The 15,075-nt window shown below is 39.4% G+C and overlaps 1 protein-coding gene across 1 annotated transcript in view; it reads left to right on the forward strand.

Moving 5' to 3' along the window:
• The window catches only part of MYBPC1 (myosin binding protein C1), a 116,970-nt gene that overhangs the window by 18,479 nt on the left and 83,416 nt on the right, over window positions 1-15,075 (forward strand). The window contains 2 exon segments of the mRNA XM_042469062.1: window positions 6,471-6,503; window positions 10,873-10,923. Coding sequence (XP_042324996.1) covers window positions 6,471-6,503; window positions 10,873-10,923 — 84 coding nt within the window.

Genomic DNA, 15,075 nt, shown 5'->3' on the forward strand with positions numbered 1-15,075 from the left:
TCTGTATTATCCAAACAGGATGATGCCAGAGTTGCAGGGAAACAGGCCTTTTGGCCTGTGCAGACATGGCCATTGTTAGGTTTAAAAAACTTTTAAATTGTTTTCAATCAGTGCAGTTCTTAACAGGATTGCTTATTTAATTGTTTTTATAATTGTTTTATTATAATTATTTTAAAGCTATATTTTGTTTTAACTGTTGTAGTGAGCTGTTCTATTGGGGCAAATGTGGCTACAAATAAAATAAAATAATAATAATTACTATAGCATTTGTAAACAAAATGTGAGTCCTTGCTTTTTTAAAAAAACAACTGTATTTTTCAAATGACACATTTTTATAATCTGGTTCTGAACAACAGTAAGCAAAGTTCCATAATATATATATATATATATATATATATATACACACACACACACACACACACACACACACACACATAATTGTTGTAGTCATTTTCTATTTTTACACAGAAGAACCTTTTGCTTTCCTGGCAGGATCTTACTGACATTTCACCAACCTTGGCAGCTGAAGAGGTTCATCGTGATTCAATGAGGAAAACTTGTCTCCCGTGGAGATGGAATGCTTTGTCAGGCATTCAGAATAAGGATTTGTTCCATAGCATAGTCCCTCATAACACTTAACCAGGAAGCCTTATAAGGCCATTGGATGGTAGAGAATGGCATCTAGGAACTCTACAGAGCATGCTGGAGCAGGAAAGAACAGAACAGCCGTAGCTGTTTGATATTTGCTTGCTTGTTTGTTTTATTTTTTTTTTCTTGGCAGAAAAATCCCTCCTGAGAATGAATAGTCGTATTTGCCTTAGGGACAGTGGGATGCAATGTGTGCAATGGGCCCTTGGTATCTGCTGCAGTTTGGTTCTAGGACTCCTGTACATGCCAAAATCAATGGATACCCATTAAATACAATATTTGCATGGTATCCCTTATGTAAAGTGGCAAAATCAAGGTTTGAACACACACACACAGAGAGAGAGAGAGAGAGAGAGAGGACCCTTGTTATATGCTGGGGTTTGGTTCCAAGATCCCCCGTGGATAACAAAATCTGTGTATGCTCAAGTCCCATTAAATATAATGACATAGCAAAATGGTGTCCCTTATAAAAAAATGGAAAATCAAGGTTTTATATTTGAAATTTATACTTTTTTTTGGAACACTTTCAAACTGTGGATGCTTGAATCCGTGTATAAAAAATCTGTGTATAAGAAGGGCCAACACTATCATAACACTGTTTTTGTATTTAATGTTTGGATATATTTTATATTGTGACGGCTTTTAGCTTTTAACAATAAATTTCTATTCTATTTCTATTCTATTGATATATATATATATATATATATATATATATGGCTTTGCTTCACAAACGAAGATTCAGGAAGGACTCATCCCGCGCTTTGTACAAGCTCGTTGGTGACTAAAAAGGCAATCCAGGACAAACAGGTCTGGTTGCAGAATATATATATATATATAATATTTTCAAGCTGTGAATGTTGGATCCGTGGCTAAAGACTCCACAGATACAGAGGGCTAACTCTGTATTACAGGTTTTCCTCAAAAGTATAGCTTGAAAATATTGGGTTTTTGGGGCTACAGAGCCTAGATTTCCTTCATGTACTTACTTGTAATTCCCTCCCCTCAAATAATTAACTGCTGAGCTCTGTTCAGAAATGAAACTGACAGCAAGGAGACACCTTCTGGTTGGTAGACAACTAATTCCTATAGTCCATGTCAAGGGCAATTTAAAGATTTCCCAACCATTTTAAATTTAGCAAATGGACATTGGCATGCTCAGTCTTTTTTTCTGGAGTCACACCCGGTTATTTGCTCTACCTGTCTACATTTACTAGAAATGGTCCAGGTTTTCAGATATCTTTTCCTTTGGTTAAACATCACTTCTGTTTCTGCCTTTCCAGGATGCTCTGTTAATTTTTTTTATTTTTATTTTTTGCATGAATCCATAGTTTCAAGAAGGTAAATCTCAAAAGAGTGGTGATATAATAGTTGGAGTGTCATCTAGGATGACCTTTTTTTTCCTTTAGAAAATAGGTGATCTTCACATGAAGATCTAACCTCCATACAGGGTACTTCTGAAGATAAAGAAGCCTTGAGTTCATTGTAAGAACGGTGAGATATAAATGTAATCAATAAGTAAAAGCAAGCACTTCAGTTCCATGAAATACTCAGCCTGGTATTTAATTCCAGCATTCATGTATTAGCCCACTGCTCTGTCCTCGTATTTTTTATTGTGTTTTTAATAAATATTTTAATTGTAACATGTTTAATCCTATCTTAAGGGGGGGAATTTGGGACATAATTTTGTAAATGTGGATTTTAATGTGTTGTGAGCTGCTTTGATTGTCTTGTCACAGAAAAGCAGGATACAAATAAAAGTATTATTATTATTATTATTATTATTATTATTATTATTATTATTTATCATAATCTGTTACAGTGACAGTTGTGAGGACTTCTTTTTCCCCTTTAGGAGGGAGGTCATCTTCACATGATCTCAAAATTTTCTGGAGTATTTGTCAACAGGTATTTGTGCATTTTTCCAGGAACATAAACATCGTATAGATGCAGTGCCGGAGTTGTGCCATGATGGCGCATGTCATGTAGACTGGTGTGTGCCAAAATGGCACCCTAGGGGCAGAGTTAGTGCATCCAACATGCAGACACTGTGCCCTGACTCTGCCCACAGGCTGGCACACAGTGTGAAGATGACCTCCCTCCTAAAGGGGAAAAAGAAGTCCTGTATAGGGCCTGAGTCAAAGATTTGTTTCTAGTAAAGTACAATTTTAAGCATTTATTTTGCTCAGAGTAGTGTTCCTGCACCGGGTGTCACCAAGTATAGGGCAGGGTGGGTCTTATGAGTATGTGGGGCTTCTGGGGCAGGGCTTCCTATTGGGTTTTGGGGTGGGGCTTCTGGGGACAGTGGCACATCCTCTCCTTGAGATGGACACTTTGAGGACAGAGCGCCTGCAGGGGGGGGTAGAGTGGTGTGCAGAGGGATTGTGGAGCGGCACATGCATGCACATGCATGCACATGCAGACATGGAGGCACTTGCATGTGTGGACACAGGAGCATGCAGGTGGGGAGAGGCCCTCATGTGCATGCGAGCAAGGAAGAGTGTTTGTGTGAGAGAGGGAAAAGATGCTTGTGTGCAGGGCAGAGGTGCACACACATGTGGGGAGAAGAGGCACATGTGCCCAGGAGGCTGGGTGGCACGTGAATGACACAGAATGGGGGGGGGATGGTGTGAGGGAGGTCTGTTCAGTTGTCATCCCCCTTCTGGAGTGTCATCCGGTGCGGCCCCCTGCTACTGCCTTAGATTTCTATAAGCCAACAAGACATTTTAATGAAGATAAGTTCATCAGAAAAATATGGCTGAGTACATAATAAAATACAGTATATGTAATATAGCTGTGAATAAGCTATATGAAATGAATTTATATTTATATTAGTGTTAGATTTTATTTGTTAATGACCAACATTTTTCTTGAATGTCCTACATCTTTTGGTGTCTTTTCTTCCTTTGCAGTAATGTCATCTAGTCACCCTACTTTTGGGGTTTTAAAAAAGATCTTGGGGGTGGTGTGGCATTGTTGTGCAGCCCTCCAAGGTCTCCTGGAGAGCAATGCAGCCCCCTAAAAGGTGCCTACTCCCAGGGTGAACAGATGTCCTAACCACAAAGGAAGAAAGACACTGCAAAATTTAGAAAAGTCAAGAAAATGCAGGGCATTACAAAAGAAAAGCTAATAACACTAATATAAATAAATTCATGTTTCTAAGTTGTGCTCAAAATGGAGGACATTTTGAAATTCCTCCTGGACAGAAGGTTGAAATGTAGGACATGTCCTAGAAAAGGAGGACACCTGGTCACCCTGCCCAGTCCTCCTATTTAACTATAGTCCCCCAAAGGATCCACAAATAAAGGCATGTGTTCAGGTCCATATCAGCAAAACCAGTGAGTCTTTTGTCAAGCAAGTAAGCCACAGGGAAAAAATGTGCACTAAAAAAGGAATAGCTCAAAATGCTTTATTCTTTTGCTGTAAATCCTGCTTTCTTCTCAGCTGCTGTGAGGAATGCAGCAAGAAAAACTTAAAAGCAAAAGGGAAGCCTAAGGTGAAGTGGCAGATCCTTGCCAAATCAAAAGGTCCCACTGCTTTGGCCTGTGTTGAGTTCTGGCTTCACTACAACACTGACAGAATGACTTCATAAACATGTTAAGCCTGGCGCCAGAGGAGAAGGCTTACCTGGATTCTTCCTGGAACAGAGAAAACCAGGACCTCTGGCTTGCTTGAGAATATATTTAGTGTGTACAGTCACACTTGAACACCCAAACTGAAATATGTCTGTTATTTGCTCCAGGGTTGACTGGTTTTATAATATCTCTGGTCACACGAAGAAGCTAGTATGGATTGATTTTCAGTGTGTAAGGTTTAAGCATACCTTTACGTGTAGCTCTGTTCAGATGGCAAGCTAATTGAATAAACATGACAGATCATTTCAAATCAGTCTCTTTTGCCTGGAGGGGACATACATCATGCTGAAAAGGGTGCAAGTATCAGCCCTGTAACATTTCTAGATCTGGGCAGAAGCAAACAGTAACAATTATATGAATCACGCAGCCTCTTATCTTCATTAGCTGGACCAACACAACCTACATCTGGTTGGTTGTCAAGGCACTTGGCCCCCCTTTTACTCTTAGGCCACTTCATACATACTCATGACTTTCTCATGGCTTCTTATATGAAGGAAACATGTGAATAAGGCTGAAAAGGAGAGAAATATTGTGCAAAAAGGAACCACATCTTTGGTCTTGTACATGTCATTCACTTGGTGCACCTGTTCCCAAAGTACTGGGGTTGTAGGGGGATTTTTTGTTTGTTTTTAGTCTTCCATACCAAAGAAACTTGGGTAACTTTGGGTCTTACACACTTTGTTAGGTGTGTGGGTGGAATGGGATAGTGAGTGTCATCATACATTCAACTATTGCAATTTGGCGGGGACAGTCCCTATTAATGCAGTGTCATCCCATTTTTTCAGCTCCTTTTAAAATATCCTTCCTCCAATTTGTCCCCTTTGTCTTCAGTTTACTTCAATGGCTGCAAGGTAGTTTGTATTCAGTTAACATAATGGGATGGAGGGGATAAGAGAGGAGGAATCAAAATCTTGCCCTTTTCTGCAGACAGGCAAACACAACTACTGCAGCCTGTCTGTCTTTGGGTGTTCTTATTAATAACTTTTGCTTTCTTGACCACACTGTGATGTTACATAGTTACACATTTCCCAGTTTTCAGCTAGGAACTGTTAGAGCATGGTGTCGTTAACTACACCACATTAGGCAGAAAAATATTTTGAGATGGCCCTGCCTGATATTGCATTACACCTGTTGTGTCACAGCTAAGTATTTGCCATAGGCACTCAGTCCTAGTAGGACTGGATCCAGTAACAGGATAAAGTCATTAGTGGGATAGTGATGGAGCAGTGAATTAGGATATATGTGGTCAAACACTGAGAGCTCTATTAATTGTGACCTTCGCATAAGAAACTGTATAGATGTATTAATGTTATGATTTTCAACAATGCCAATGCTATATTAGGTATATAGCAAACCAAGAGTATATTGAAAGTTAATGTGGATGAATCGTTGATGCTGAGCTGCTGGTGGGGGGTGGTGGCAGGGAACATGGATTTGTCTCTTTTGCATAAGAAAATCAGCAAAGCACGATGTGTGTTGGTGCTGTTGCATAAATGTTACCTATAATAGAAACAACAATATAATCAGAAGGCATAAAGTTTAGTTCTTGTACAGTTTTTTAAATAGTTGTTTTAAAGATACTATAGAAGCATGATATTCTGAATACAAAGGCAAAGACAGGCATAAAGAGAGACAAAATAAGAAAAAACATATTGTGAGTAAATGCAAGTCTGATTACTGATAGAACATGTGCATTCAACATATTTTCTCCTTTATTTGCAGGTGATAATGTAAGTGAAATCTATTTGCAGTTAGAAATTCTACACAGTTCTTTAAGATAACATTTTTATGATTAGTCACTTTTTCATAATCTCGGGAATGGGTTTGAGAAATATTGTGTTACATGTTTCTTTGATAAATGCTGTTACATACAGTTATTATATAAAATAATGTCATCATACCAAAAAAAGCAAGAATTTGTCAGTAATTTACATTTATGTTTTGATTTTTCTGCATTATTAATCTCCTGTTTGGTAAACCAAGAGGGGATCATCTGCAGCAATAAAACAATTTTAAATAAAACCTGATAAATGTACAAACAAACCCCATGGGAACAGTTTTGTCGATTGTACACTGAGATTTTTTTTTTTAGGAGAACTTATATACAGGTCTAGTAGATTATGTATCATTTTATGTGTATATCTGTTATAATATATTCAGTTCTAAAAGTGCTTCTTTTATTCTTTTCAGATGAAACAGAAGCAGAGACTGCACCCCCTCCAGGTTGGTTAAGACAAAGTTGTGTTACTTTGGTTCACGTAGTATGGTGTGGATGAGACATCATATAGAAAATAAAGATAGAATTGTTATTGTATTACTATCTGCTGGGTTTGTTTAGGGGTTCCTATTTCAGTGAAATGTGACTTTCTAAGGTCTAGGGAATGTATAGGAGTAATTGGAAGACATTGTACTTGGAAATATTTCGGGAAATTGAGGAGAACCCCAGGGGCATCACTAAGAGGGTGCAGGGTGTGTGGTCTGCAACAGGTGACACCCTCAGGGTTGGTGACACCACTGCTCCCCAAACATCTGTCTTTTGGCAGAAATAGGCTGTGACATTTGCCTGTGTCCCTTTAAAATGCTGGAGCTCAGCAGAAGAGATGGAGTGAGTGAGGTCCCAGGTTTTTGTTTGTTTGTAAAATAAAATTTAAATGTTTTAATTTTAATTTTTAAAAAATCTTTTAGAAATTTGTTTAAAGACGTCACAGCTTACCAAAATTTCACTTTAACCACTTAAAATTATGTATGTGTAAGTACATTTAATAATAATAATAATAATAATTTTTATTTATATTTCCCACCTCTCCCTTCAGATTGAGGTGGGATTACAGCCCATTTAGGTGGTGTGTATGATTGTTCTTGTTGCTACTGTATGATATTGTAATTTGAAGCGCCTCATCCACAAATAATGAACCAGGATATATGCAATAAATTGCCTGAAAAATCCAAGTAAAACACATCAGGGTGGAATCTTGTTCTGTAGATGTTGGATTGTACATCTCATCATCCATCACCACTGGTATACTGGTATACTGACTGCTATGCATTGCAAAGTGATCTTGTAGCACCTTTGATACTGAGAGAAAGAAAGTGGTAGTGTAAGCTTTTGTAGACAAAGGATATTATGGCACAAGCCTCAATTTCACCACGATCACATTAGTAAAAGAAAACAGAAACCAGTTAGAAGCATTCAAGTATCACATATCTTTGCATTAGCATGAAGGTACTGTTTTTGCCATTGAAAGTCCCCCATGCTCTCTTCTGCACTCCCTATCACCACCTTCCTACCTTATGCTCTTCCCACTGTCTGCTCAGGTTTTTTATTCTTGTTTTTAACACAATTCCTAACACAGGTTATGCTTAATACAATTTATTTTTTTAAGGGAAAAAAAAGAAATAAAAGGAAATAAAGGAAAATAGTTTTACTTAGGAATACTGAGGGGGACAGGGGTTGAGGGGAGAGGAGGAGACATAGATACCACATGACTACCAATATAGGAACTGATATGAAAGAGACGTTTTGCACCTGTGAAGTAATGGAAAAGCAGCTAGACGTTGATGGGTTTTCCTTGTCAATGAAAAGGTACACTCTAACAACATTTTACAAGCAGAGCAGCAATGAGACAGAGATGATGTCATGCACTACGTATTTACAAGTATTCTCCAACTTTAATTGTAATTTAAAAGCCTTGTATGATAAGGTCCTAAGGGCCTGAGCAAACGAGCAGGATATCATCGGCCAAGCTTATGGTTCTCACACAGGTCAGTCCACATACTGGTACAGTGATGGGTGAGTGTTCACATCCTGCCCGCCACTACTCACTACCATCGACCCACTGCTACCGTATGCCCTGTACCTGCCATCACTGTCATGTCCATCTTGAAGGCATGCCACCACCTGTAAGGGCATAAACTAAGCACCTGGCTATGCTCATGTAGCCTGACACTCCTTTCTGACATCAGAGGCCATGGCAGGTGCTTTTGGGATCAACACGACAGCAGTGGCAGGTAAGAGTCATGTGGGGCCATCCAATGTGCCACTGCTGGGTTTCCTGGAATGTCTGCCACAAACAGCTGGTCTTTTTGGACCAGATTAAGGCCCTTTTGGGTCCAGGGCTCATGGCCTGCATCATCTGGACTGGACAATGAGAGGCCAGGGGAACACTGGTGTTTGGGCCCATGTGTACAGGCCCTAGGTCTACTTCATCAGATGCAGTTGGTCTCAAACGTGCTACAAGATCTCTTTGCATACTTTGAATTCTATGCACTGCAGTTCAACAACAGCTGTAGGACTGGATTGTTCCCAGCCATGATATACTGTAGATAAAAAGGTGCATTTCAGAAGTAAAATTATGGTGCATTACAACAAAATCTTTGCTTGGCTTCAGGATTAATTCTCCTATGACCCTGAAATGATGAAGCAAAAACTGGCAGCTGCCTGGAAATAGTGTGTGAGAGTTAGCTTGAATTGTCTTTCTACAAATCTTTCCTAAACTTGGTGGAACTCATTCATATTGGCATGAAGCATATTGCCATAAAATACAACTTACCACTGAAAATCATAGTAAGACAGACACTTTCCTTGTTGAACACAGAAGAAACAGCTGCTGACATTTCAACTGCAGAGCACTTTCAAAGAGATTCACTGCAGGGAAGGACATGCTGGTCACAATATAAAGCTTCAAACAGCTGAAACCAAGCAGGAACTCCAATTAGCATAAGAGCTAATACATCCTTGGGCACCACTTAAGTCCTGGTTGGATTCTCCACACAGATGAGAAATTATGCTATAATATTATCCCGATCAGAACTTGGAATCATTCCTTCCTTTTTTTTGGACAAGAAATTCCAGAATCTCCCAGTCCCAGTGAGAATAGCCAGCCGCCCCCCTCTCCCCAGTAGTGCTAGTAATTGGAGCTTATCCTATGAACAAGCCGGCTTACCTCTTCCAGCTTGAATTCAGGATCTGGGATGCCCCTAGATGTTATCATACCTAAATTGCTGCCTATCTAGCCAGGATGCTGCCACCCAGATACATCCCAGGTCAAAGCCTTGCTCAGCAAGCATTTTTTTTTTAAGTCAGGGAGCTTCCAACTTCAAAAATTGGCTGGCTGAGTGAGGCTTCGACCCAGGATGCATCCAGGTGGTGGCATCCCGGCTAGATGGGGGCGATTTAGGTATGATAACATCCAGGGGGTTATTTGTTTGTGGGATAAGCTCCGTTTTTTAACTGGCCACAAAGGTATGCTGGCAGTTGTAGTCCAAAAATAACTACTAATCTCTAGTATAGTTCCCTTCTGAAATAAAAATTTTACAGTTATGCTCAAAGAAGAAAAACTATTTTGAACTATAACTTCCAGAATCCCACAGTCAGTGTGGCCAGTTCACTAGTGGCTGTGCAACCTGCACAACTCCCTTAAGGGTGCTAACACAACCTTTTCCCCCTGCCCAGGACCACCCTGCTGGCTGGAGATGATGGGTACTGCAGCCTAATACATCTAGGAAGTGTCGGGTTGGGAAAAGGTGTGTTAATGTCTGCTTTTTCTAAATTCTACCTGGTTTGAGGGAAGCATTGGAGAATGTCTGTGAGGCCTTCTGCCCTGATGTCCCATCTGGAAGTTTGAGCCTCTGTGAATGTACATCATGTTCAGATCGCTACACACACATGCAGTTAATCCCACATGCAGTGTGCTGCCACGCAAAGTGCTGACTGCTGCTCACAAGGTTAGTGTGCCTGAGGTAGCAGCATTTGCCCCTGACCTGCCACATGTAACAAAGTTACTTGAGGGGAAAGGTCTTTCATGCTACATAATTACAGAACTGTGATTCTACTTTAACTGCCATGGTTCCATCCTATGGAATTCTGGGATTTGCAGTTTAGGAAAGGATATTTAGAATTTTGTGCCAGAGGGCAGCAGTGCATCACCAAACTACATTTCCCAGGTCTCCATAAGATACAGCCATGGCAATTAAAGTGGAAACACAGGCCACTGCCACACTGCAAAATTAATACAGTTTGACACTGCTTTAACTGTCATTGATCCATCCTACAGAATCCTGAGATTTGTAGTTTGTTATGGCACCAGAGCTCTCTGGTAGAGAAGGATAAATATATCACAAAATTACAAGTCCCAGAATTTCATAGCATTGAGCCATGGCAGTTCATTCTGCAGTGTAGATGCAGCCACAGTAGATTAATTTTATTATGTGAAAGGGCCCTGAGTGGCACAGTACTATTCTTGCTATCAGGCAGAGATCTTTTCCATCATTGGTATTTTAACTACAGACTAAACTGCAACCTTCTGTATGCAAAACATGTTTTCTACCACAGACATAGAATTTCTTCCCTAAGAATCACTTAAATCTGCTTTACATGTTAAGAGGGGGGAAAGAGGTCTTTGGGGGGGGGGGGGGGGGGGGTATATACATTCACTTTAAATTGATGTTCTAACTCTTGCAACCTTTGGAAGTGTATGTTCTGGAACATAAGTGATCGTGGAGCTTGTGCAGTTTCTACGATGGTGAGAGCACTGTAGATAGCAAATGTTTGTGATTTAAGTGTTTTCTATGAAAATGTGCTTCTGCTTCACAGAACAAAACACAGAACAAAATAAACTACAAGATGGAACCACCCTAGGAAAAGGTGAGTACAATTGTTCTCCAAGAAGCCTGTAATGGATAAAATACTAGTAGATGCTAAAGCAAAAGTAATCGTTTGTGTTTTCTCTTTTCTTCTTTTCACAGCCAGCTTTTAATTTAATTTCTTTTTTAAAGTATGCTTTGGTATGGTTTCTAAGATTCCCCCCCCCCCACATGTCTTAGGAACAGGTGAAATATGATGTGGGGGTCATATTTGTCCCCCTTCTCCATGCTGACTAGTTTTAACTGGTATACTAGTTGCTTCACTTCATGGAAAGGAGGACACAGTTTATGCTTTAGTAGCTTTGAGTTACTGGAATTTTGCCACACATTCTACAACTATCCTTGAAAAGTGTTCTGAAACTTGTTGTGCTAGCTATCTATTCATTTTCAAGCTCAGTCAGTGGCAGTTACTGGTTTCCTTGTCAGTGGGAGTGAACCCTATCCCCAAATACTTTTGATAGCTTTAATAAAAGGCCTGTACAGACAGGCCAAAATAAAGGAGCTTCAGGTCACTTTGGAGGTATACTGTTTAAACGATGCATGTGTCCTAAAAGGCCAGAGGCCATGCCAAAGCCATGCTCCAGTTCTAAGGACTGGAGCGCTGCTTTGGTTCAGCTTCTGGCCTCTTAAGATGCATGTGTCATTTAAACAGCATACCTCCAAAGTGACCCGAAGCACCTTTATTTTGGTCTGTCTGTATGGCCCCAAAGTTTAGATTAAAATCCCACTGCCCCACTGACATAAGAGGTATAGTCTGCCACTAAGCTCATTTCAGGAAGTCACTTTTGTCTTGCAACAGGGACATAGCCAAGGGGGGAGGGTCTTGGCATCCGGACCCCCCCTTCCATTAGAAAATGAATGGTGCATGCTGCTGCGCCGCCGCGCCCAAGCCCCATTATAATGGTGGCACTTAGTCTGGAACCCCCCCCCCCCTTCATAAAATCCTGGCTAAGTCCCTGCTTGCAAGCAGTTTCTTCCAGGACAATGGGGTGGTGAATTCACTCTAGGTGTTACTACAAACTTTAAAGAAACTATTCTAAATTAAACCCTTTGCCCAAACCAGGTTCAGCATGTTGGATTATAAAAATATAGTGAATTTACTGCCCCATCAACATGAAAACCACCACCTACCATATCTTTCAAGCTAAAAAGAGGTATCAGAACAAGTGCTTTCTTCCACCAAGATTTTCATTCACCAATGACCAGTAACAATAAATAATAATAAAAACTTTATTTATATACCGCTTTTCCAACATGATCAAAGCGGTTCACATCATATCAAATATATCACAAATACAAAGAGAATAAAACATTGTTAAAAACATCATATAAACAATCTTAAATATCTTAATCGCAGGCCAACCATCTAAGGTAACTTCTGTGAGGGGATAATGTTCTCTAAAAAGAGTCAAGAGGGTATGCTAGATGAAATGTATGTTGAATTCCCCTGCCAACCACTATTTTTGTGTGTCAAATGCAAGGTTTTAGAGTTAGGGTGGTTCCACTAATTGTGTGCCTTCAAGTCATTTCTGACTTATGGTGACTCTAAGGGGGGGGGATCTATCATGGGGTTTTCTTGTTAAATTTCTTCAGAGGGGGTTTGCCGTTGCCATCTTCTGGAGCTGAAAGAGTGTGACGTGACCAAGTTCACCCAGTGGGTTTACATGGCTGAGCTGGGATTTGAACCCTGGTCTCCAGAATCCTAGTCCAGTGCTCAAACCACTACATCACACTGGCTCAAGGTAGAATCACATAGGCTGATTCTACATGGAGTTTTAATTGTGAAATTATCTTCTCTGAATCAGAGAATTATCAAGGCATCTAGATAACAAGGTCACATAATCCTCTATTTTCTCTCTGCTTACCCCTCTTCTTCTTCTTCTACCACCAAGCAAATTGGTGAACTGATTTTTTTTTTTTTTTTAAAAAATAGCTGAACAATGCCTGGAAATTGTCTGCCTTAGAAGTGTCCAACTCTTCTGCAGTCCTCCATAATGCATTGCAAATGAGCAACCAAGCAGACACCTTGCTGGACATACACATTTGTAAGGGAGTATGTCAATGAGAACTATTGCATTCTAATGTAGAGTGGGGATAGAGGCCTAAATCTAATTGCTGGTCCCAGCTAGAGTTGACCCATTGAACATTTGCTGACTGGGAAATCAACACTTACATAAATCCGATTTATTCAGTGGGTCTTAGCTGTGATCCATTCTACCTGCCTGTTTTGTCTACCATCAACTTGTTTAACTACCATTGTTTTCTCATACATTTGATGTGCCCTTCTTCATCTTTCTTTTTGTGTCGAAAATACAGCTGCCAATGCCATAGTGTGCTTCTCTCATAAAATAACAGCATAAAATTAATGTGCTTGTTTTTCTCTTTAGGTTCTATTCAGGTTCTGTTCTAATAAACTACCCTCATGTTTCATTTTAACGTCATCTCTCTAGGTTATATCCTGCTATGATAAGAGCTCTACATGTTTCATCTTTGATTGATGCTTCCACATACTCTATGCATAAAATCTCAGCTGGTTTTTTTAGAGTATGTAGATTAATATCTTTAAAGCTCATGAGCCAACTATGAAAGATCTGGGTGTGGACATATATAAAATCATATCAAAGGTCAAACATATTTTTCCAAGTGTATAATTATTATTGCTTGAATACCATTGCCCAACCACAAAACAAATTCAATTTGGAATAAATTGCTCTGATCCTTACAATTCTTCAATAAATGTCATTCAAAAATGTTTGTGCCCCAATTGTTTTTACAGGGCTTGGCAGAAGAGTCCAAAACATCTTTGCAATGAAATGGATGGCTGTTGAGGAGCAACATTCTTTGACAGACAACATCAATTTTATGTCTTTAAATATTTATTTAAAACACCTTTTTAAAACACCTTTTGTATAAGTAAATAAAGTAATTGTTTATTCATTTATATACAAGAAAGAGAGCTTAAAAGGAGTCTGGAATGAACCTGATCCATTCCTTGGTCCATCTCAACACAAAATGTGATCAAGGAATCTGCTCACCCTCTGGTCATTTTAGGCTTCTTGTCAGTAGTCTCTTGTCAAGATCCAGTATATTTTCCCAAGTTATAAGTAGAAATTTCATAAAACATATTGTAGTATGTTGGGCCTTATACTCTACCAGCCAATATTCAAAGTATGTTGTTCTCCATCCACTGAGTAAGAGCCTTTTATTAGATAATCTTTTTATTAGATAGATTTAATTACAGAAGGATGGCATGAGAGTGCTCCACAGCAAAATAATTTGTTGGATTCTTCTGGATGGGAGTGATAGCACCACTACTGGCTACAGCTATGCTAGTCTTGGTCTATGGAAAAGCTCCCCCTTTTCAGTCAGTCTGAAAGAATGAAAAGAGATTGACAGTGCTAAAATATGGTGCAAGTGAGTTTCAGTTTTCTTAGTTCACTGGGGGGGGGAGAGGAAATGTGTTTGTACTCAGTTACCTATCAATTGACAAACTTCTTGTTTATCATAAGCAAATCTATTTGTACCAGAATGTTATCATCTTATCTACGTCTTTTTCATGAGTTTCATTGTTAAAGGTATTTATTCCATTCCTACTTGCAGAAGAAAAGGAGAGTGACATAATGATCGTAATTCTTCCATCAGGTCTGACATTCTTTTGGGTATTTGTTATCTTTTGAAAAGATGACATTGCTAACATAGTTTAGTGTGTCATTTTCTAATTTTAAATGGATCACCATGGCTGAATCATTCCTCCATTTTGATGAAGCATTCAGTCCATACACTTCCAGTCACTAGGAAAGATGGGTCGCTACAAGGTTTTTATTTTTCTATCCCATCTTTCAAAGCAATTCCATTGCCATTTGTAACCTTGATATCCATAGAAGTTATACATCACATTCTAATATCCTGGAGTTGAACAAAGTGGTTGGTATTGACTTTTTCTGCTTGGAAAAGGAAGGTTGCACTGGTTGGGGAACCTGCAATTGTGCCTTTGCACACCAACTAACTGCTTTTTGTTCTAGTTTCTCAAGTCTTTCAACAAGATAGTAGCAAACTAGATCACTCTTTTACATGACTGTCATCTTCCATTTGGATAACAAGCATGACATTGCATATACTGTGCTGACTGAGCCAAACAAATGATTTAATTCTT

Source organism: Sceloporus undulatus, chromosome 5 (assembly GCF_019175285.1).
Source record: "Sceloporus undulatus isolate JIND9_A2432 ecotype Alabama chromosome 5, SceUnd_v1.1, whole genome shotgun sequence".
NCBI lineage: Eukaryota > Metazoa > Chordata > Lepidosauria > Squamata > Phrynosomatidae > Sceloporus > Sceloporus undulatus.